Here is a 25,085-nt window from a genome sequence, read left to right as displayed (position 1 = left end):
TAGGAACGGGGCAGCATCGCTTGTGGTCCCTCCTAGATAAGACTGTGGGGACCAGAACTTCTGAAAATCCACGGCAACTTCTGCCAGCCACCTGTAGGCCTTGCAGCCAGCTTTCCCAGGTGGAGCAGCCGCGGAAGGAAGGCTGTTCCCCGTGGCCGGAGTGCGGCATCCCCATCCCCATCCCCATCCCCGCTGGCGGGCGGGCGGGCGGCGCTCCAGCCGCGGGGCGGGCGGAGGCGGGCGGAGGAGGCGGGGGCGCATCCCGGGGGCTGCGGGCGAGCGGAGGCGAGCGAGAGGCGAGCGGGGCCGGCCATGGTGCCCCGGCTGCTGCTGCTGCTGCTGCTGCTGCTGCTGGCGGTGGCGGCGGGCGGGCGCTGCCCGCTGCGCTGCGCCTGCACGCACGGAGCGCTGCGCTGCCCGCCGCCCGCGCACGGAGCGCTGCCCGCGCCCGCCCGCGCGTAAGTACCGCGGGATGCTCCCACCCACGGGGACCGCCACGGGGTTCGGGGGGAACGGGACGGGGGGACCGCCGTGCCTTTGCCTTTGGGCCCTCGGAGCATCCCTGGCCGCGCGGAGGTGCGGGATGCGCGTCTGAAGTTTTGGGACTTTCAAAGTTTGAAACGGACGCAGAGTTTTCCCCTTGGGAAGGAGGCGAGCATCCTCGAGGGACTTTTTCTCGTCCGGCAGCCTCAGTGACAGAGGAACGGGGTGCAGGTGTCAGGGCTTTTTCTGTGGTATCTCGTTGCGGCCGGAGGCATAAACTGCTTTTCCTGTTCCAAAACCAACGCCTTGTAATGGCATGCTTACATTTAAAGAAACCCGATTAAAGTCTTGAGTAGTCAACTTAAGCGTTCTGTCAGTTCTAGGGTTTGGTTTTATTCTTTCACAACTCTGTTGGACTTCTTGCAACCTCTTCTCCCAAAGTTTGTGTGATTAATTTTCCCTCTATCCTGAAGCATCAAAATCCTCTTCACTGGGCTCATTGAAACTCCTTGAGGTTCAGCTCACTGACAAGTTATTCACTATTTTCTTTTCCCCCTCTCTTAGTAAAAAAGCTGCTGTGAGTTTTGACAGCTGTTTAGATCTCTGCAGGGTGGTCCATCATAACTTTCTGCTTAATGCTTTGCTGGGAATTAGGATTAAATTAAAACAAGGCATCATGGGCATTCCCTTTCTCCACTCTCACACTATAGTCCAAGCTCATGGTTTAGGAGACCAGACCAAATAATTGATATATGTAGTTATTAAAGTGTTGTGTTGTTTATGGGCTCAGTTACAGCTCTGATCTAAACAATCGTGGCATCAAAATATGGGATTAGAGGAGCAGCCAATAGGATGGTTGCCATTTCCAGGATCACTTGGTTATCTCTGCATGAATTGAGCTGGGGTTTTCATATTATGACCCTTTTGGAAACAAAGTCTGTGTTTTCCATTCTCATCTGACTTGTTTGTAAATTTAACTCGCTCTTGAAATTCCCTAGGGATGATACTAACCCTGAGCTCCTCTTCCCTTTCTCCCTAGCTCAAGAATGGATAGGAGCAAGAAAACCTAATTTGTACTCATCTAGAGCCATGTGAACCATTCCTCCAAAGTCAGAGATTGTAGAAAAACCTGTTTCCTGGATTGGTTCCCTCCCTATTTCCCTGTGTTACCTTAGTGTCAGAGAAAGCAGAGCCCATGGGAGCAGGAGACTCTCCCATCATGTTTCTTCCTCAGTATTCACAGCACATACAGAGTGGATTAAACATGTCTATTAGGATGATGCACATCACAGCCCAGAGAGGTTATCAAGAGCCCTAAACGTACCTGATTTTATTCTTTCTCTGTTTTGGTTTTATCTTTTATTTCTCCTTTTTCCATCTGTCACCCCAAGAAGAAATCACATCTCAACCTCAGTGATCACGTTAGGACAGATAATGGGTTTATGGCTGCTGCCATTTCTGCCTCACTGAGAGCAACAGGGCTAGGTAATGGACAAAAAGAAGAAATAAAAATTTCATTTCTACCTTCAACATAGCATTTAATCCTAATGATTGTACACAAAGTCCTGCTATTAGGCTGGCTGTAGAAACCAACTTTACAGTCAGAAAAGAGTTCAACCAAGATTTAGCTCAATACTCCTACAAAAAAAATATTTACACTTAAAGGTTAAAAAAATCCCTGTCTTTCACAGACATGTACATCTCCTGCTTCCAGCCTGATTTATATTGAACTGGAACCTGTACTATTAAAATTTCCACTTCTTTGTATTTTTTTATTTAAAAACTTGCATTCACCATACAATTACAAAGCTGTACATATGAATGTAGTCACTAACTCCACAGTGTACATATATTCTCACTTTTTTGTTTAGTAGTTATTCAACCTCTTTTACTTTTCTTTCATCTCTTCCTCTGGTTTTCATACCAGTTTCTTCTTACCAATTTAGCTGTTGTCTTCCCCTCTCTCTTATTCATACGGTTTTTGGAGCTTTGTTAGTGCCGACTGCCTCTCTTTCCATACTCTCTCAGTCCTCCTAGCTCTCTTCTTGCCCTGCACAGCTCTGTGCATGAGAGAGAAAGCAAGAGAATGTTATTTTTTTCCCTTCATAACCCCTCATTCCCATGTACCAGGGGAATTGCAGTGTGGGGCTGCAAGTGCATTAATGATCTGGGGGGGAAATGCTGCTTTAGGTTGTTCCAGCACAGTTCCTTCTGCCCACATCCTTCCATCAGTGCCAGACCTCAGAATAGTCCTTAATTGTCAGTCAAGAAAATAAGCTCCACTATGTAACTCCAGATAGATCTGAGTAAAATCTGATGCTGTAATGATCTGTGCTTCCAAATGTATTTTTGATACTTTGCTATGTCCACAGTCTATTTCCCATAGGGAAATTTCAGCCATTTTTCTTTACCCAAGTTATCCTTGCCATGTGACATTATTGCTAAAAAACTTTTTCAAAATTATTTGGCTTCTGACAGGTTGCAGAGTTATGGGGTTTATACAGTCCTGAATTGACCATATTTTTTCTCAAATTCCTGCTGTTAGTTTGGACATTACACAAACACTATAGAACCTCCGTTATTCAGACACCTTTGAATGCCCTTTGGCTACAGCAGCTACATGTCCTCAGAAGGAAAATAATCTTTAATACACTATATTTTGAAACAAAACATTATTTTTCTTCTTTTGAAATCTCATATGTACTTTGGGGTTTTAAGCAAAGTCTAGCTGCAAAGGCACCCAACTCCAACTGTGCAGCAATGGGTATTGGATAACTTCAGATTTTTTGCCCCTTCAAAAACTTCATTTCTTGGTGAGGTTCACTTTGCTGTATCTGAACATGTGCCCCTGCTTTCAGAGCTTCTGCAGTTGGGTGAGTGACATGTGATTAGGGACCAAATTATAAAATATCAAATAGAAAACTCTGTGGCAAAAGCCTGAAGAAGTAGATAGTTCTGTCATGTCTTTATTGGGGACATATTTGGCTCTTTGGGATTGTCAAAAGAATTCAGTTTCAGGGACAAAGTGTCTTCCATAGGAGATTATATGACCCATCATCACCTAGTGAAAAATGCTACTTTGGGTGCTTGTGTGATATCACAGTTCACATTTCAGGTAGACAATGCCCAATGCAGGGCTTTAAAAATCAATGCCAACCCTTTACACTGCCCCCCAGAAAATTATAAAAATCCTAGGAAAATAGTGTTTTTTCAGCCATAGTTTCAATCAATATTCCCAATCCTCCCAAGCTTAGGGATGTTACAGAATTAAATGCTTGCCAACAGCAGTCTACCTTATGTGTTCACCCTTTGGGCATTAAAAATACAAGTAATCCTATAAAATAGACATATTAAAATAAAACAACCAACCGAGCTACAACAACTCATTCACACCTCTTGCTATTGGGCCTGTGCTTTTTATGTTATTGTTATTATTAATCAGTTCAACTAAACACTTTTTGCAAAAGGTCACTTCTGTAACACAGCAATTTCCTCCAGTGGTGTGAGTGGGCTTGGGCTTTGACTCCTCCTCAGCAGGACTGAAGTGGTCCTGAGCTCTTGGGGCATCCAGAGCTCTCAAAAGCTTTTCTTGGACCTCAAGTCCATGTGGTGGCAGTTCCTGTCTTTCCAAATGCTCCTGGATAGCCTTACATACATTTAGCTTGGCCATTTCAAACCTTACTGCATAGAATTATGTACCTTGAAAACCAATGTTGATAAGATAGAAATGCCAAGGGCTGCTGAATGCCAGGAAGTCTGGCTCCACTTCTTCCTGTCTTTTTCCAAAGATGAGAAGTCCTGCAATTCTGTGGAGCTGCAGCATTGTCAGCTCTGAATGACAGCAATGAGTACAAGCACACAAGTCATGATACATTAGATATGAAAGAAACTTTACAGATTTTCTTAAAAGAGCAAATATTTATCCTTTAACAAAAGTCTTCAAAACAGTGCAGGCAACTTGTATTAAAGATGGGTGCCTCCCTCCTTTCATGAGCTACAGAAGTCAGGCCAGCAGTGTAGGCAAGTTAGGTGTATTGAAGCTTTGTAGCTTTGAAAAACATTTTTTGCCAAAAGCTGAATGGCCATATCTGAGTTTCACAATCTGAGTGCTGTCAGAAAGAAATCTGAACGGGCCATCCCACCAAGAAGACAGAGCAGATGAGACATCTACAAAGAGAGAGCAACAGCCTCACATTCACAAGTCCTGGTCCTCAGGGGGGACTTCAACCACAGCAGGACATAAGCAATCCAAGAGGTTCCTGGAATCCTTTGATGATAACTTCTGTCTCCATGTTATAGAGGAGCCAAGGAGGAGAGGTGCAGTGTGGGCCTTGTTCCCACCAACAAGGAGGGGCTGGTGGGGAATGTGAAGCCCAAGGGCAGCCTTTGGCTCTCGACCATAAATGATTTTGAGGATCTTAGGACAGTGAGGGGAGCACTCAGCAAGCTCATCACCCCTGACTGCAGCAGCCTTTGGTCTTTTCAGGCACCTGCTTGGCAGAGTCCCAGGGAATAAAGCCCTGGAGGGAAAAGGGTCCCAAGAATGCTCCAGATCAGCTCCAAGCTCAGAAGTGATACATCCCAAGAAGGAGGAAGTCAGGCAAGTCACCAGGAGGCCTGCATGGATTAACAAGGAACTCCTGGACAAACTCAAACAAAAGAAAAAGAAGGGAAGAAGGTGGAAGCAGATACAGGTAGCCTGGGAGGAGCACAGAAAAATTAAGCAGATGGGATCAGGTTAGGAAAGCTGACATCATGATGGAATTAAGAAAAGAGGAAACATAACCCCCATTTTTACAGAAGGAAATAAGGAATACCCAAAGAAACACATGCCACTCAGTCTCACCTTCATGCCTGGCAAGATCCTGGAGCAGATCCTCCTGGAAGCCATGCAAAGGCACATGGAAGAAAAGGAGGTGATTGGTGACAGCCAATGCGGCTTCATTAAGGGCAAATCTTATGCCTGACAAATTAGATGGCCTTCTAGGATGGGGTTACAGCAGTGGTGGATGATAAAAAGCCACTGACATCATCTACCTGGACTTGTGCAAAGCATTTGACACTGGCCTGCATGACATCCTTGTGTTGAAATTGGAGAGAGATGGGTTTGATGGATAGGACACTTGGTGGAAAAGTGGTTGCACTCAGAGCTGGTCAATGGCTCAATGTCTGAGTGGAGAGCGGGACAAGTGACACTCCTCAGGGGTCACACTGGGACCAGCTCTGATTTACACCTTTGCTGGCAGCATGGTGAGTTGGACAGAGCTCATTCTCAGCAGGTTTGGGGATGTCCCTGAGCTGTGTGGCGGGATCAGCACGCTGGAGGGGAGGAGGGACCTTGAGAGGTGGGAGAGGCTCGAGGCCTTGAGGCTGCAAACCTCAGGGAGCTCAGCAAGGCCAAGGGCAAGGCCCTGCCTGTGGGCCAGGGCAATCCCAAACACAAATACAGACAATGGATTGAGAGCAGCTCTGGGAGGGATTTGGGGGTGCTGGTGGGGGAGAGGTTGGACAAGAGCCATCAATGTGTGCTGGCAGCCCAGAAAATCAGTGGTATTTTGGGCTGCATCCAAAGCAGCAGGGCAAGGGAGGGGATTCTCCCCTTTACTCTACTCTTGTGGGAACCCACCTGGAGAGCTGCACCCAGCTCAAGGGCTTCCAGCACAAGAAGGATGTGGACCTGCTGGAACAAATCCAGAGGAGGCCACAAAAATGCTCAGTGGCCTGGAGCACCTCTCCTAAAGAGACAGGCTGAGAGAGCTGGGGTTGTTCAGTGAATATTCACAGAATCATAGAATGGTTTGGGTTGGAAAGCACCTTGAGGATCATCACCTGTTACTCCAATGATGATCCTTGAGGATCATCACCTGCCACTTATTCTACATCCATTACAACCAGCACCCTGCTCACCCAGCAACATGTCACAGGGAGGCAGTAGGTTCATGGCCTGATGTAATTGAAAGTCAAGATTTGGTTTTATTTTTTGCACCTTCAGTCACATTTCCATTTCCTTTGTTCCTGAGTTGATGGTGCACTTATAGGGTTATAGAGCAGGAATTTCTCAGCTTCTTCTTTTGGCTTCTTTCTGAAGTTCTTTTCCTTTTGGCTCAGAGTGTTAAAACCTACAGCAGATTACTTCTACCTGTCTCTACCCTTCAGGGAAAAAATACATTCTTCAAGCTGCATGATTTAGCTTCATTCCTGATTTAGCCAAACCTCACACAGAGAAAAACATGCCAGCATCAATCTGGATACAGGTATGACCCAATCACAATGGAATGACAAACATATATATCCTTGTTAGGCAGGGAAGCATTGTTATTCCCAGTTTACTGACAGGAAGACAAAGTCCAAAGGAACTAAATTTTTTGCCCCAAATCATACAGACTTTTTGGAACATAGCTAGGAAGTGACTTCCAGGCTCCTTGGTACATCCAGATTTGTAACCCCTAGACACGGTATGCATACAGTCTGCCTTTCTAATGTGTAGGTATGACATGTCTTTAAATATATATTAAAAAATATTATATAAAACATAAAAATATATAAAATATATAAAATTTATATATTTAAAATTATAATTTAAAATATATAAAATTTATATTTTATGTAAAATATATAGAAATATATAATTATATATATTATATATAAAATATATTTATATATATAAAACTTGTTGAACATTTAACATAAATATTGCCAACAATAAACATATTTCTTCGTATAAAAGATTATAATAACAATGGAAAAAAAAAGCAGGCTATGTGAATAGCATGAAAACATTTCAGTCAAAAAGCCTAGAGGGGGTGAGTTTAAGGATGGGAAACAAATGTCTCTGATATTTGTCATTCTAAAGCAAAATGGAGCAATTATCTGTTTTCACAGAGATAACATTTTGAAATATGTTAAATATTTTCCTATGGTTGTTATCAGGGAGAATGTGGTCATGGATAGATAAATTGGCTGGTAAAAGTACTGTGGTTCAGATGTGGAGAATGGTAAAATGTGCTTCTGCCTCCCACATCATTGTTAATTTCTCAATCAGAGAAACTGAAAAATTAAATTTAAAATGCACACTTGCTTTGAATCAACTAACCACACTGATGCAATTTATTTAAAAAAAGAATTCCTTTATACCAGCCTGATTAGAAGTTCTTCTACACTTTGTGCACAGCCACATTCATGATGCCACACTGCAACATTACAGGGATATTGCTGGGAGGAGAACATGGTGCAGCCAACACAAAGATACTGTTTTAATAGAGAAAGCTTTATATGAAAGCCACTTGTTCTGAGGATCTAACTTTAAATAGCCTCTAGCTTCCTTTAACTGTGAATGCAGCAGCCTACTTTCATCAGGCTATAAATTTACTAAATAGGTTATGATTATTATTGATCTGATGATTACTCTCAAATTTATGCTGTTGAGGAACTGACACCATATCTTTTGAATTCCATTTAACTGAGATCAATGCCAAATGGATCAGGCACCAGAGGTACAGAGAACTGTGAGAAAAATAAGGTGGCATTATGCTTTATTGGTTTTCTCCCTACCATAATGGTACAATTATAAACAAAGAAACCCCATGCCTTACAACCCTTTCCTTCCTCTCTTCTGTTTTTTTCAGATCATTTACTCATCTCCCTGTAAAAGTAATCCCATCACATGCATTTGAAGGACTTCAAGATGCCTTCATCATGTAAGTTGTCAATATTTTCCATAGGCTTTTCCTTAATTTTCTTTTTTAAATCATCCTTTTTATAATAATGTAAAAATGCTAATACACTCTATTGATGAAATAAAACCACAGGGGAAGGATAAACATAGCATTCCTTTTCATGTAAACAGTACACAAAAGATCCTTTGAAAATGTGTGATTTTTAACAGCTGTTTAGAGATCAAATAATGAAATATTAATCATGTCAGAGAGAACTGGATACAGCTTAGTAACTGATGAGAGAAGCATTTGATTAGCAGAGGAGATAGATTTCTATCATCAAACATTACCTCTGCAATGACAGCCATGGCACATTATGCGTTTGTAGAAGACCCAAATAAGGCATTTCTTCAGCATTTTGCAGTGAGAGAGAAGCTTGGCAGAGGATCAGTAGGATTGAGCCCTTTCTTTGATCTTTCAGTTTCCAAGTGCTGTAATTTTGCTCACCGGGTCTGCGCTGCTTCTTGACCCTCAGCATTGTACCCATTTTCCATCAAGGATTCAGACCATAAGGCTCTTCTCACCCCTCCTGCCCTCATTTCTGCTGTTATTCCAGCTGAAATGGCATGCTTGAGTCTCCATTATTTTCTATTTTTTATTTTGTCTGCACTGAGTGGCCTCTAAAGGACAAAGTTGATGACACAGCAGTGCAGTGAGGAGCGGGAAATGACCTCCCCCAGAACTTAAGCAGCAGCACAGAAGATGCTGCTTTCTTTTCAAGGTGCACTTTTTGCACTTCTCTGCTGCACATATCCAACAGCAATACAGTATTAAAGCAGAATCCAGTGGTGCTGTATTCTTGCATCCACTTGCATCTGAATGTTTAATGAGAACTTGATTATTTTCACACTGGAGACCAACTTAAATCTACAAAATTTCTCCTACCTGCATGACTTGAGGCTACACTTTCTCAAACTGTACACATGTCATAGTCTCCATCAAGAATGTTTTGTTCTTGGACAACATCCCTTCCATAACAGGAATTTAATTGATCTTTTTGTGTGTTTTTAATGAATCTCTCTAAATTTACTGTGTGGAAATCAATGTATTTTTCTGAAGTTAGTTTGTAGAACACTTCATAATTTTATTGAGATTTAGTGCTGCTTTGAAAAATACATATTTTATAATTATAAATCCATGAATAAGCTATTTGGCAACACATCACTCTCTGAAAGATGCTAAATTATTCTCATGCCTCAAGTCATTCCAACATATGCCAATAGAAAAACTGTGGCTCACAGGGAGGATCCCATGAGAGAACCATGTTTCAGACCTCAAAAAAGTTCTGTGAGCAGGCACTAATCCCACCTAGCCTGTGAATCAGGCCACTTATTTTACATCCATCTTTTATTTATAATTAACTGATGCAATACCAAAAATAACATTCTCACTGAATTTATGATGATGAAAAACATCTTTGATAGTTCTTTAAAACACACATACACAATAACTGTGTGATTTCTAGTGTGCATCCCCCTTTGCCACCACAAATGAAACACAGAATTTATTCTGGTCTAAGGGATTTTGTATCACCAATAGAGTTGTCTTCTCATAATTGCAATGGAATTAAGCTAACACTCAGGACTGTGACAATGCTGACTCTGATGATGTAAACACAGTCCAGTTGTTTGGAAAATATTTTTTTCTTGAGAGTGTGTAATCTTAGGTTTGCTTTGTGTGCCCTTCTAGCCAATTCTGTTGAGAAATTTTGAAGATCTTTCCCTTATATATGCATCAATGTACACAATTTACTTTCAGGACTCAGTTTTGCACAGCCTATTAGATCCTAACCATCACAAAAATGAATGTACATCCCAAAGATGCTAAACAATCTTTTCAGGCTTGTTAGCTCTGCAGGTCATCAATTCATAACTTCTGGAAGCTTCTAGGCTGACATTCTTTATCGGAAAACTCATTTGCCATCCTTCATTTATGCTCACCTGGAAAAGGAGCAACTTATCAACTTGTTCATCAGTTCTCTGCTTGGAAGCTTTCAGAATCTTCCCTTTAGGCTGTCATTGTAAAATTTTAATTAATAATAAATAATTGGAAAAATAAAAAAGCAAAATTTTCAATGAAACTTTGTTTCTGCTTTGCTCCTTTTAGAATTAATAAAACATTAGAGCATTTAGCAAGCATCTAATAAATTTGTTTTGTTTTTCTATGTCAGTATTGATTAATCTTGAGTACACATGTGGAACAGGAGCATCTGTACATCACAATCCCAGAGTGCCACCAAACACTGTCATGTTTGTCTGTGTCAGAATGAAAAGAGATACTTCTTTTCAGTTTGCACGCATGTAATGAAAATGGCATTTAAATCCAAACTTTGCTCATGAAGTGTGCTGAATCCATATCTGTGTGTTTCTACATCTGTGGATGAGAGGACCATAGTTCTGACTTGATAATAACATGAAGCACTGGGAATGTTATCCATGTCCTCACCCCACAAATAAATTCTCTAAGCAGAACCAATAATGGGAGGGAGGAAAAGGCTTACGAGGTTTGGGCTCACTCTGCTTACATTTGCTCTGGCCCTCAGTCTCTAACTCACCTGTAATTTACTGAGGAAATGGAAATTGGCTCTTACAGTGGCCCTTATTCCTAAGGGTTGGCTTTCCCTTTTGCCAAGACAGAAAAGGCTGGTCCTCTCCCAAACCCCACTGCCAGGGCCTGCCAGGATGTCTGAGGTGAGGCACAGACAAGACTGACAGGAGGGGTTGAACAAATGTGCATAAAGGAAGGAAATACAAAGTGGAAAGCCAATTTCTGGGGTCTTTTCTGGTAATGTGTTGCTTTATGTCTGCTGTTTTCATTGCAGTGAAATCTCTCAGAGCGACTCCCTGGAGAGAATAGAAGCGAGTGCCTTTGACAGCCTCCCCTCCTTGTCTGAAATGTGAGCACCAGTTTAAAAAAGGCATCCACGCTGTGGTTTCGGATCACCAAGGAGTTCACAGGCTGCAGAGAAGTATTCCTGGACCAGATCTCTCTCTGTGACTTTGGAGAGAAATTTTCTCATCACACATCTCAATCAAAGCCAATCAAAGTCCTGTGTAAAACAGTGAGCACTCTGTAAGGCCTGGCCTTGGAGATCTAGAGACATCCCTGCACAGAGTCCCACTGCTTTCTGTGAGCTCAGTGGCAGGAGGGGAGCTCTGCCACTGTCAGGTTTTCTAAGTGGGGAAATAATTTGAGATGACAACAGATGAGAAAAATCTTTCTTTTTGAAGATGCCGTTTTCAAAGCCCTACATTATTAAAATGCAGCTGCTTAGTATGCATAGCTCTTCTGTGCAGCACTAAAATATTACTCAAACAGAACATGCACTGATTTTAAACTTGACCTCATAGCACAGGCATCTGAGAGAGAGAGAGAGTTAAAAGCAACAAGCAACGAGTAGGAGAATGCTCTGAAATATTTAGTGGAATTGGAAACTCTAAATCTGATTCAATATCTCATTACTGCCTTTTTCGCACAGCATGACCAGTGAGTGGCTGAAAATTGTGCAACTGAGGACAAATTCATCTCCTTTTTCATTTATATGTGAACATCACTGAAGCCAGTCACTCACACAAGCAAGGGATACAGATTACTCAACCTCTGACTGAGTCCAGCTTCCACTAGAATCAGTGGTGTGCTTAAGGAAGGAATGAAAGGTTTCACCCCATGCATTCACCTACAGCTTATGCATAGCTTGTCTTATGCCTGTCTTCCAAAACCCAAAAGCTAAGCAAGGCCATTGAAGAGCTATAGGAAGCTGGCAAACAAACCTCCTTGAATCTTGAGAGCTGAGCAGGACTCACATTGCAAGGGCTTGATGTCCCAAGCTGCACTCAAATCCACATTCAATGGATGATCAGGGTAGTGAGTTCAATGGCATCCTTGAATTTCAACTTTTTTTACCATTTCATATGCTAAAACCTTTGTATTTTGTAATGGGCTGGGAGGGAGGTGGCCTTCAGTTATTGGCCTTTAGGGCAAACAGAGCTTTTCCAGATAGTTCAGCTGCTGGAAATGCTCCATGATTAAGAGATCTGTCTGGTTTTTAGGTGACCACTAGCAAATAGGATTTCTCACACATTTCTCTCCCAGTTTCTGCTGATCCACTTCTACCAACCACTGCTCTAAGGAAGTCCATGGAGCTCCTAAGAGGTTAAACTGAGGAACTGCCTTTCCTGGCTAAGAAGAGCATCAGCAATGTAATGGAAATGAGGAATGATTTGAAGGGGTCTGATTGTGGAGCAAGGACCAGGCACACTCACACCCTCAGGTCCAAGCTTAAAATGCCAACTCCCACCAGTGACCAGGATATGCAAGCCAGATCAGCTCAGAAAACCATGAGAATTCAGGCAGTGATATCTTGTGTTGGCTGCCTAAAAATTGCAGGCTGTTTTTATTACCAACAGTACCACAAAATGCACCTAGTAGCACATTTGCAGGCTGTTTTCTGAGAAAGTAAATTGCAAGCAAAACTCAGGGTCCTCCCAAATTTATATTGATTATAATACTGACTTTTTTTTCCCTCGCTGCAGATTAATCCTGAACACAAAAAATCTGTTGCACATTGAGGACGGAGCGTTCAGAAATCTTCCAAGGCTAAAATACTTGTAAGAAAGAGTTCTATTCCTTTTCTGTTTGCTCTATTTATTCTTTTCTCCAAAGGAGTAAACAAATCAAATTAAGGAGTGTAAGGAGAAAGGTTTTTCATGCATTACAGCATCCTAGAGGTTCGTACATTTTTTACAACAGCTTTAACCTGGAGTTAGCCAATAGTGAGGTCTTTCTGTGTTCAAGGGCAGGGCAGTGATGGACAAAACAGAAGTCTGCAAAGTAGTTCTGATAAGTGCTTATTTCTAGAATAAAGCTTGCATTTTAACAGAGTACTAAACAGAAGATGTAACTAAAATCTCTCCCTCATGCTTAATGTAGTGAGAGCATATGCTGCTCCTCTAGGACACTGCTTGAGAATTCTGAAAACTTGATTTTTACAGGTCTTACAAATACCTTTGGAGCCTACTTTAAAAATTAGATTTGTCAGTCAGTTTTTAAATCACTGTTAAACTTACACCTACCAAGTCAGTTTCTTGTTGCATCCACTCTGGTAATATTTCCTTCTATAAATAGGTATTATGCTTTTCTCTAGGAGCATTTGTAACACTGGAATAAGACAATTTCCAGACCTGACACAGATCTTCTCAATGGAAGCTCATTTTATTTTGTAAGTAGAGACCCATGCTAACCCAGCTGTGTTTTCCATCCTGCTCCTGAGACACTGACAAGAACTCCTTTTTTCTTTCCTTCCAAAGGGAGCTCTGTGATAACTTGCGTATGACAATTATACCCCAAAATGCTTTCCAAGGGATGAACAATGAATCACTGACTCTGTGAGTAAAATAATCCTAGCTCTAGCTCCTTCTGTGAGGATAACACTTCTGCTTGAGGAAAGTGGGTTGACTTCATGAAAATCTTGACATTCAGCCCCATAAAAAATAAATATGTATTGTGTGCTGAATTTTAAATGCCTAAGAAACATAGGGATGTTCTTCAAGATGAAGAGCAGAGTTTTATTTAGGAAAGGAAATAGGACCAGAGATCTAAATCTTCATCTTCCATGTAATGTTGTTTTTAAAAGTACCATCACCAAGATATAAACTACAAAAACTGCACTGGAGGCCAAAGTCTCTGTTCTTACCTCAGGGATGTGGTTTCTTGAAACAGTGCTTTCAGGGACCAAGCAGTCTGGGAGAGCTCAGCTTCAGCTGCACAGGATTCCTCTGAAAAGGAGGGATGGCGACACAGAATAAATTGGTACAAACTATGGCTACTGCTTCTTAACCCTGATTACTTTTGCCTCAGTTTACTTTCCTATAAGATCCCTGTAAGTCTCCACACCCAAGACTTGCCTTTTAGCCAGCAGTGTTCCAGCCCCCTGTGAGGTGGGTGGATTTGATGCTATGAGATGCCCCACCTGAGGAATGCAGAAAGCCAAGGTGCAATGTCCTCTGCCAGCACAGCAAGAACTCTGTATGGATTTCACAGCTCTCTTGGCTTCAGGAAAACTTCCACAAAGTAGTGCTGGGAGACGAGAAATCACAAGCTAAGCCTCTTGGAAGCATTTAGGCCAAAATTTGGGTTTCCCAAGGAAGGACCCTGTGATCCACAGAGAGCAGGTGTAGTAGCCACAGGCCCGGATTTAGGGGCCAGGCTCCAGCTCACATCCAACAGGAGCCCTGCCCAAAACTCCAGGGGTATTTGCACCTGCAAAGGAGCTGCAAGAACTGCAGCTGATGGGCTCTTCATCAGGCTGATGTGCCAGCATGACAGCAATTTTAACCCAGATTTTCTGTATTGACCAATACCTTCTGGAAAGGAAAGAGGAGCTGGGCATAAATGTGACTGAATGCTACTCCTACACGATGCTAAAGAGGAGCAATTGCTTGGATTAGTGCATCATTTCATCTTATGAGCCTCTTTCTTCCCAGCAAGTTCTCAAAATAACTCCAGAAAAATTATTATTCTGCTAATGGTGCAAGAAAATGAACATAAAAGAGATGGAGAAAGGTGCTTAAAGTCTTTACTGTAACCCTAAAGTGTATTAAATGGGAGGGAGTCTGAGTCAGGAAACAGCCAACAGTCATTTTTCTCCCATCCTTTTGTGATTGGGATCTCACCACAAGAAGAAAAGAATTATCTTATCAGCAGCTTCCTAATTGTAGAGCTCCGTGTTAACTCCACCCCATGTTGTTAGCTGTAATTAGGGGGAGTAATTCCTCCTGCTACAGCATGGTCTGGTGGAACACAAGTAATCTATGGAGGTGTAAAGTCACCCTGCAGTCATACTTTGCACTGCAAATAGCTAATTTAGCCTTTCCAGCAGTTAATGCTTCTTGTGGATTGGGAAATTGATCCCACATATTGTCATGGTCTTTAGGGCTATTGCTAATTTCAGCGTTGTGCTGAGGTAGATACCATCTATCAAGTAGAGCCAGGTGTTCCCCACATTTGAGCACTTGGTTTCACAGGGCCAGTTTGTGCTGTCCAAAAAGCAAGTGGAAGAGCCACAAAAATGTTGTTTAATTCATAAACAGTTCCAAGTTTTCTAATAGGGCTTAACATCAAAGAAAAAGTAATAAATACAAGTGACTGTATTGAATTTCTATTGGATACATGAACTTAATATCACAAATTGATATTAATAGACCTATAGGTTACATCTCCTGCTGAAGGAAAAGAGCTGGACCTCTTTTCCTCTTTGAGGTGTAGCAGAGCTGAGGCTTTAGGTGTCTGGCCCCAGGGGGGGAGTCAGGAAGCAGGGTGGCATCCAGTGTCCCTGTGCAGGGGACAGCAAGGCTCCCACAGCACAAATCAAGCCTGCAGCAGCACCTTGGAGAAGCTGATAACTCCCTGCCTGCTGGATGATGCACAGCTCACCCCTGCCTCTCTGCAAAGCTGTCCCTTGGCAGATTTGTCCATCCACAGAGGATCTGCAATCCAGCAGCTCCCTCCAGGCTTTACAGTTGCTTTCCACCTGACACCTCTCTCAGCCTTGCAGTCTTCCACCTGCACCTGCTGACTCCACAAAATCCAGGTCTCCTGCCTCCAGGTTGTTGTCTGTGTGCCAGGAGCTTACCTGGACTAATGCCTTGTTTCTGGATCTCAGCCCCAGGTAGGCACAGCTGAGCCCCTCAGCAGGTGGAAGATCTGTACCTCAGCAGAAGTTCTCTTCAGCAGCTAAGCAGGAAGGAGCTTAGAGAATTTAATCTGCACCTTTCTTAATTTAAGAGCTATATTACCTTCATTCTTTAAAAGCAGGGACTCTAATCATTAAAATGAATGCAGCACCGAGGTTTGAAACTTGTAGTACAAAATGTAACCTCACCTTTTCCAAATCTTTTTTCCTTATGTTTGTTTAATCTCCAGCAAGCTGTATAAAAATGGATTTGAAGATATCCACAGCCATGCCTTCAATGGGACAAAGCTGAATCAACTGTGAGTATGCTATCCCTCCTCAGTAATTTACACAGTAAATAAGAATTTAAATAGTCAGAGGTTCAGTTTAACTTGCTGTGTCTTCTGTTTCCCAATACCCATGAGAAAACTGCAACTTTCAGTGTCACTGTGACTCAGTTGCTAATCCTGCAGCTCTCACGGCTTTTCCTGAAACAACTTCCCTTAAAATAGTACAGCTTTTGTGAGAAAAGCTCATAATTCTTAAGAAAATTTCATAAATTAGTGTAGAACTTGAAACAGTAGCCCAGAGCTAATCTACAGTTTATGCATGGAAACATCAATAGTTTTTAATCCCTCTCACACACTGGAGGACTAGTGTGTTGGTTTGGGCAAAATGTGTATTTGCTGCTGAAGTGAAAGAACCCGCCTGTTTGCTCCTGGTTAAAGTCAGAAGAATTTGGAATTTATCACATTTAAGTGTAGATGATAATGATCTGACAGCATCAGAGGAAGTAAAGGTCACATGGGAAATACAAGCACTCCCCAGCCAGGCAGTGCAACAACCACTGCTGTGGTGGGAGAAAGAATGGAAAACAGGTGTGAAGAAGAAACCAAAAAATTGATTTTTAAAACACAGATGTAAAGAGAGTTCATTTTTTGTTCCATAGGATCCTGAAGGACAACAAGAACCTCAGGCGGATCCACAACGATGCCCTGAGAGGGGCCACAGGGCCAGATGTCCTGTAAGTGTCCACAGCTCCATGACCTGAGTGTCCTGTGGGAACTGCACTGTGCCACCAGGGCTGTGTCACCACAGCAAACACAGGCTTCAGGTCTGGAGGGAGATTTGATCTCTTAACCTCTGTGTACAAAGTAGAAACATGGCAAGGAGATGCCATGAAATTAGAGAGTGAAAGGAGTTTGCACAACACATATCAGTTCCAGCGTTGGCATTGATCTCCACCTCTTAGACATTTTGCTTTATTTGCGTCAGATCCTCCTGATCCTGTACCTTATATTCTGACATTGTAAACTAACCATCCTTTAGTAGGATGGACATGTTTTGGCAATATATAGGTTTAGAACTTGTTTATAAAAGTGAACCAGTTGATTGCACGCTGTAAGTTCATGCTGAATAAAACTCGTTATTATCATCCTCATGATTTATTAATCAAGGACTTACTGGAGGGCTGCCCTGGCAATAAAACACTGTGTGCTTCTGTAAATAGCACTTTGTGCTGCACATGCCTTTTTTGTGCCTTTTATTGGTGCTTTATGGAACATGGCATTACTGACATCACTTTCAGAATTGTGAGCCTTTTTTTCCTTTGTTTAATGTCCTAATGGACATTTTTCACAGCAACAGCCCCTCTGAAGTTACTGTAAGCCAAACTCCTTAAGTTTGTGTTGGCAAGAATGACAACATTTTTGAGGTTTTAATTAATAGCCATTTAATTAAAGCACCTAGAACAGCCTTTCAGAGCCAAGCAGAGAGAAAGGAGAGTGTCCTACCTGTCAGCTGGCTGGAGAGTCACTATTGCCCACCTTCTTCTCTCAGTGTCTCTGGCTTAAAGAGACATCTCTCACTCCATGCATGAATTTCCAATGGAAAGGTCAGGACACAGCCCCTGGAGTGGTGGGTTTCAGTTTCCCAGGATCAAGGGAGCTCCTTGCCTGGCTGGAGCTGCTGAGCCACAGGGATGCTCTTACCCTTCTGCTCTGTAGTTCACAGACCATGTCTCTGAGCTGGGCATCAGGTGCTGAAGCAGATCTGAACCTTTATGAAAAAACCAGTTGCTGTTGTCTACTGTCATGCTTTGGTGGTATTTTTGCAGGGATGAAAAGAAAAGTGAATGCTCTCTTTGTTTCACAGGGATATTTCTTCAACAGCACTGGAGTCCCTGCCTAGTTATGGGCTTGAGGCCATTCAGGTCTTGAATGCAACCTCATCTTACTCATTAAAGAGGCTGCCACCACTGGATAAATTCAGCAGTCTTCTGGAAGCTGTCCTAACATATCCCAGCCACTGCTGTGCTTTTCGAAATCTAAGGACAGAAAGGTAAGTCCAAACAGCACATTATGGTACTGTAGTGCTTCAGAAGTTCCAAAATGGCAATTCTGCTTTATTTGGCTCACATGGTTTGATCATCTTTATTCCTGTTACATTTTAAACCCTAAAACTGTGGTGCATTGCAAGGCCTTGCAGGAAACAGCAAATCTCTGCTAAGGCCAGGAAAATTATGTCCATTTATTTTAGAGCAGAAATGGATCCCATCCTGTGCCCCGGATCTGCCAGCAGAAACGTTATTCTAAGCTTGTTTAAAGCTTACATTTTTCTTAAATGTATCTCAATTAAAAGCCTACTGGCACACAGAAAACAAACTTTTATCAATAGCACATTGCCCTAATTAAAAATAAAATGAAACCCCTGTAGCCTTTAGCTTAATTAATACAGGTGATATGATGACATAGTAGAAAGGGCAAGCTTTCAATTACCCACCAAAATTTAATGCCTGCCCCAAGCCTACAGAGAGAGATTACACAGTTTAGTTCCAACCATTTCAAGTAATAGACAGTATTGTTCTCCCCACAACTGGAAACTGTGGCACAGGGAGAGCTTTGCATCCACAAACTTGGGGCAGTTAACCCAAGACAACAGGAGCTCATTTTTCAGCATTTATGGTTCAAAGAAACCAAACTCCAGTTGGCTTCAGGCAGCCAAAGCAATTCCAGATGGGTTTAGTTTGAGCCATGGAGGTGCCTCATTTCTCATCCATCTCAAATGAAGGCCAGCAATGACTGAGCAGGCAGCTGTGGGAGGCCTGATCAGTGTCACCCCCCTGCCTTCACTTCAAGGACGTCCTGGAAAGGCAGGAGTACATTCCAATTCTTTAGGGTAACATTAGGGGTTAATCTGTGCTTTCTCTGCCTACCTCATTTTACTGAGTTCTTGATTCTGCACGAACAGAACAAAGATTCTACTGTTAAGCATTTCCATTGCTAATGAACTGATTCTGTCACAGATCACATCTCTGAGTGTATCAAAGGCAGGAGCAACTCTGGCAGAGAAAAAGGGTATTTATTCTGATAAAGATAACTACATTTCTGATACTCTATTGTTTTTTGGGTGCTTGACTTTGAAGCATGGGCATGGCCTATAAAAACAGATGTGCCTTAGTAAGTCACTTTCTTATATTTATATTAAGTGACTGTTTTCTTTGTAAATTGCTGGGGAGGAAATCCCATGCAAATCAAGAAATTACTGCTCCCCTACCAGGGGCATCAGCAATGAGGTGAGACAAAGCCATTTCCGTTCATACTGGTAGATACCTGGCTGCTACTTTCAAAGGCTCAGAACCAGAGATTTTGCCAAATGTATCACCTTTCAACTTGTACTATTCAAACTGCTTTACTTCAAGCACGCAAAGTCTACCTCCAGATCCCAGACAGCTTTTAAAATAGTCACCTGGGGAAGGTTCACCCCATGCACCAGGCATGGCCTTGGGGCTGAGCTGATGGAAAACAGCTCTGCAGAGGATCCAGGGACCTGTCCCTGAGCCAGCAGTGTGTCCTTGTGGCCAAGAAGGCCAAGGGGACCCTGGGCTGCATTAGGAACTGCAGTGCCAGCAGGTCAGGGAGGGGATCCTGGCCCTCTGCTCAGCCCTGCTGAGGCACATCTGGAGTGCTGTGCTCAGTTGTGGGATCCTCAGGATGAGAGAGATGTGGAGCAGGTCCAGTGGAGGGCTACTAAGGAGGTCAAGGGTCTGGAGAACCTCTCCTGTGAGGAAAGGCTGAGGGAGCTGGGGCTGTTCAGCCCCAAGGAGAGAGGACTGAGAGGGAACCTCATCAATGAGGTCTGTCAGTATCTGAAGGGAGGGTGTCAAGGGGATGGCGCAGGCTCTGTTCAGTGGTGCTGGGCAATGGGACAAAAAGCAACAGGCAGGAACTGATGCACAGGAAGCTCCATCTGAATAGGATGAAGAACTTACTTCTGTGCAGGTGACCAAGCAGTGGAACAGGTTAAAAGGAGAGGGTTAGAGTCCCCCTCACTGGGGATATTCCAGGACTGTCTGGAATGTGCTCTAGGATGACACAGGGAGGTTGGACCAGATGCCCCACCATGGTCCCTTCCAACCTGGCCCATTCTGGGGCTCTGTATCAGGCCAGTTTCCCAGCAGCTGTGAACAGGCACTTCTCCAAAAGCCAGCCTAACTGCTTCCATTCACCCTGGTGGAGAATCTGGCCCACTTCAATGCAATATTTCAAAACACACAATTTAATTCAAGTTCTAGGTATTTCACTATTAAAAAAAATACATCTTACACAATAACCAAGCTGAAAGACCATCCTTACACACCTTACACATCCTGACACTGCCTATTTTCACAGCATTTGAAGGCTTCTCCTTCCCACTTCCAGATGTCTGCAGGAACATTTGTGCTGCCTTGAGGCCAGCACTGGCTTACCTTACATGTCTCTGAAGATCACTTGCAGAGAAGACAAGGCTTTGGCCAAAATCCAGCCTGAAACTTAACTTTCTTCTCATCCTTCTTGCAGACAGAATTTGTTGTTTTCCATTTTTGACAACTTCTCCAAGGAGTGTGAAAGCACCATGAGGAGACCAACTAACGAAATGCTGTAAGTACCTCTCTGCATAGAAATGATGGAAGTAGCAAATACAGACCTCCTCCCCTTTCTCCTGTTCACATGTTTTTTACTAAGCAGGTCTTTGCCTGCCAATTCAGTCACCTCTACAAGTTGCACAGTGGTAATTTTACTATCATTAAACCAAGATTTGGATTTTCTAAAGGAAAGGGGAATAAAAAACCCTCATGATTTCACAAGATTTCTCATTCCAGTTTGCCTTCTGAATTCTGAAAGGATTTCAAAATTATGATTAAATATTTACAGAAGTTAGTGGCCTACATGGAGACTTTCCATCCCCTGAAATAAATGCTGTTATTGGTGTGATTCAAAGAAGAGCTGTTATTGTTAACTTTTTTTTTTGCCTATAGAAAGGATAACTCAAACTCTGCATATCAATAGTTTTCCATGGTAGAATGGAGTCCCTGAGCTAGAAGTGTGATGACCCCATGCCAGTGGTTTACTCGGTCTAAACAAGTCTTTTCATATCATCACAGTTTTGCTTGACAGTGCTCAGTGTGACAATGAGAAAGGCTAATATCAGAACTGTTGTGCTGGCTGTGCTGGATGGCACAGGCTCTAACCCAGCTTTTAAGGGAGAAGTTAAAAGATTTGCTATTCTTCATCCCTCTGCAGCTACATGGGAGATCTTGGGACTTCTTAGCAGCCCTGACGAGGCGTCAAAGCATTCTAAAGTCTAGAAGAAACAAGCTTATGGTCACAAAATCCCAATGGCTAGATACAGCTGAGATGTGATTGATTCATTGGGATAATTACTTCCTTGGACATTATCTTGTTTGCTGGTTGGTGAGGCCTCCTACACTTGCCATTTGGTTTTATCTGTCTGCTTGTTTTGGATTAGCATCTGTTGCACTCCTGCTGTGCATTAAATAGTCTGCCCAGCCTATTGGCTCCTGAAGATTTTTCCTTTGGCAAATCCCAATCCCCGCAATTCTCCCAGCAATGAGCAGGCATTATAATAAGCCAGTGAAAATAAGGTTATGGTTCATGGGCTTAACGGCTGCAGAACCACAGCAGAAATCATCTGAAAGTCCTGAATTCTTACTAGTAAAAAAACCAAAAAAACCCACAAAAATCCAGCTTCCACATAGCAGCACATTCACACAGCCTCTCAGAAAATCACAATCATTTTTATAAGTAAATGGAGTCAAAAGTATTCCCTGCTTTTCCAGTTTGAACCAGGCAAGTAAATGCAGTTTTCCATATACAGAGAGAAGTAAGGATAATGAGTTTGGGACATTATTTGCCCCACAGGAATAGCTGAAAAGCAGCTCAATTTCATTTGCCAGTTAAGACCCTGCTCCAGAAATATCATTTAATGGACATGCTTCAGTAGATGTGGAAGCTTAAGCATGTAGTTAAATTTTCCTAAAGTTACCAGTTTTCTCAAGAGTTGTCCTCAATAGAGATATTTTCCAGGTGTCAACACTGCGTACTGAGTGTTTGCCCACCAAACACTCATATCAGGATGATTTGGAAGTTGGGAAATGGGCACCTGTTATGGCAGGGAAGTGCCAGAAAAGACAGTGTTTACTTTTAACACATTTCTTCTTTGGCAGGCTTATCACCACACTCTTGCTGACCTAGAGATTTTAGAAGTCCATCTTAAAAACCTACGTTTTTAATTAGGCACTGGGTGCAGCCTAAATTTAACAAATTCCTAGCTATCAGTGTGATTTAGTTAACCATGCACTTCTACTCCTTGTCCTATAATACTGCAAACAGCAAATTCCTCAGCACCTCCCAAGCCATATACAGTCTCAGGAATTTGTTTGCTAAGTGCCTTTCCTAAGGGGAGCAAAGGTGCACAGTTAAAATCCATAGGTTGTGTCAGTATGGCTTCTACAACTGCCTGTGAAACCTCTGTGCATCAAACCTGTAACCCATCAGCCCAGGTATTGCTGTGGCTTGGACTGCAGCCAACCAGCAGCATGAGAACCATGGCTCCTCCAAAAGAAGTGAAAGTGAAGTACTTACAAATAAGCAAGTTGTATAAGAGAGCATTTCTGTGGATAGGACTGTGACCCCTGCTGCTCTCCAAGGCTGCTTCCCAAACACAAAGCATCCTTACAAGGCTTCGTTATTTGTAAACACCCTGTAGAAACACATGGAGGACATCACTGTTTTAGAACAACTCTTATCTGTTGTCTTTTGCAAAAGAATGTGAGTGGCATGTAACAAATAACTCACTTTGTTTGGGGGGTGGTTTTTTCATGGTTACAGCGATGGCTCCAACAGCACATTGCTGTGGTCAGCAGAGAGGAAGACACACTCCTTTGGAACAGATTATGAGAGTTCTCCCTACAGCTACTCAACCATTTTCGACGACAGCGAAATGGCCGGCTTTGACTTTGAGTATGACTTCTGCCAGCCTAAAGTCCTCACGTGCACCCCGGAACCAGACGCCTTCAATCCCTGCGAAGACATCCTGGGCTACAGCTTCCTCAGGGTGCTGATCTGGTTCATCAACATCCTGGCCATCGCCGGCAATTTCACCGTGCTCCTCGTTCTGCTGACCAGCCACTACAAGCTCACCGTCCCGCGCTTCCTCATGTGCAACCTCTCCTTCGCCGACTTCTGCATGGGGCTGTACCTGCTGCTCATCGCCTCGGTGGACGCGCAGACCAGCGGGCAGTACTACAACCACGCCATCGACTGGCAGACGGGCGGCGGCTGCAGCACGGCCGGCTTCTTCACGGTGTTTGCCAGCGAGCTGTCGGTGTACACGCTGACGGTGATCACCCTGGAGCGCTGGCACACCATCACCTACGCCATGCAGCTGGACCGCAAGCTGCGCCTGCGCCACGCCGTGCCCATCATGCTTGGGGGCTGGCTCTTCTCCATCGGGATAGCCCTGCTGCCTCTCTTCGGGGTCAGCAGCTACATGAAGGTCAGCATCTGTTTGCCCATGGATATCGAAACGGGCCTGTCCCAAGCCTACATCCTGCTCATCTTGGTGCTCAATGTCGTCGCCTTCGTTGTCATTTGTGCTTGCTACATCAAGATTTACATCGCCGTGCAGAACCCAGAGCTGGTGGCCGCCAATAAAGACACCAAGGTCGCCAAGAGAATGGCAATACTGATCTTCACAGATTTCACCTGCATGGCCCCCATCTCCTTTTTTGCCATATCCGCTGCCTTCAAAGTTCCTCTCATCACAGTGACCAACTCCAAGATCCTGCTGGTTTTGTTTTACCCCGTCAACTCCTGCGCTAACCCCTTCCTCTACGCCATTTTCACCAAAGCCTTTCGGAGGGATTTCTTCCTGCTGATGAGCAAGCTTGGCTGCTGCAAGAGCCAAGCAGAGCTCTACAGGATGAACTATTTCTCTGCTTATAACTCCAACTGCAAGAACGGCGGCGCAGCCACGGCCCCCACCAAAGCCTCCCAAGCATTCCTGCTCTTGTCAGCCTTAGAGAAGCCCTATCCTGCACCACCGGACAAGACATCTCACAAGGAAAATTTACCCAGAGTGCCAAGTTACCCTTTGCAAGGGCAGTTGTGATTATCTTAGTGACTAGGGATTGTTTTACAGTGTCTTGAACATTTCATAATAAATAAAAATGCCAGTCAGTAATTCTTATGCAACATAACTGTTCTTCTGCCATTCAAAGTGGTGTTTTCCCTTCTGTTCCTTTGTGATGACAGGTGTGGAAGGTGGCTATTAGGCAAAACTTTTCTGTGTGGGGAACCAGAAGAGTCCAGGAGTAAAGTTGTTCTTGAAGCTAACAGGTACTGCAGTGATTGCAGCCTGGCTTCTTTTTCTCCAGATCTGCTTCCCTGGAGTATTTAAAGCCTGTTTGCTACCTTTCATGGCTTCTTTTTTCATTCCTATCAGCTGTGCTGGCATTGTTAGTTTAAAGAAAGAGGCACTAAACTAGAAGCCTCCATATCATCAACAGAAACTTCCAATTACACAGCCACCTACACACAGTTAAAGAAGAGCATTCAAGCAATAGGCTGTAAAGATGTCACTAAGGAGGAAAGTTTATCTATTGAATCTTCGTCACAGGCAATTTTGCAGTTTACATTAGATCTCAGTCTGAGCTGGTGGGCAGTTTACTTTAATTATTAACCCATGCACAGCCATGTGTGATCTGGAAATCACAAGAGATGCAAAACCTCCTCTGCTGCACACAGGACGCAATTTAGGGCATCACATGTGCACACACAAATCAGGTAAATTGTAAAGGCTCCCTCTCTGCAGCAGGAGAGCTGCCTTCTTTTCCCTCCTGAGACAGTCTCAGGAATGATTTCCACCTGTCCCACTCT

General features: G+C 43.2%; 1 protein-coding gene across 1 annotated transcript; it reads left to right on the top strand.

Moving 5' to 3' along the window:
- The first annotated feature begins 312 nt into the window (after positions 1-312).
- Positions 313-24,512, top strand: LHCGR (luteinizing hormone/choriogonadotropin receptor). The gene is made up of 10 exons (XM_063153358.1): positions 313-458; positions 11,020-11,094; positions 12,731-12,805; positions 13,342-13,416; positions 13,505-13,582; positions 16,119-16,187; positions 16,817-16,891; positions 18,022-18,207; positions 20,706-20,786; positions 23,037-24,512. The coding sequence occupies exons 1-10, from the start codon at positions 313-315 to the stop codon at positions 24,316-24,318; spliced, it is 2,142 nt and encodes a 713-aa protein (XP_063009428.1). The 3' UTR covers positions 24,319-24,512.
- Positions 24,513-25,085: the final 573 nt, after the last annotated feature.

This window comes from Melospiza melodia, chromosome 3 (assembly GCF_035770615.1).
Source record: "Melospiza melodia melodia isolate bMelMel2 chromosome 3, bMelMel2.pri, whole genome shotgun sequence".
NCBI lineage: Eukaryota > Metazoa > Chordata > Aves > Passeriformes > Passerellidae > Melospiza > Melospiza melodia.
Note: the sequence above shows the minus strand (reverse complement) of the source record. Positions and strands in the feature narration are given on the sequence as shown.

Coding starts and splice junctions, on each gene's coding strand:
- LHCGR (XM_063153358.1), top strand. CDS start 313: ATGGTGCCCCGGCTGCTGCTGCTGCTGCTGCTGCTGCTGCTGGCGGTG. Junction 16,188..16,816: donor GGGACAAAGCTGAATCAACT/GTGAGTATGCTA, acceptor TTTGTTCCATAG/GATCCTGAAGGACAACAAGA. Junction 20,787..23,036: donor AGACCAACTAACGAAATGCT/GTAAGTACCTCT, acceptor TCATGGTTACAG/CGATGGCTCCAACAGCACAT.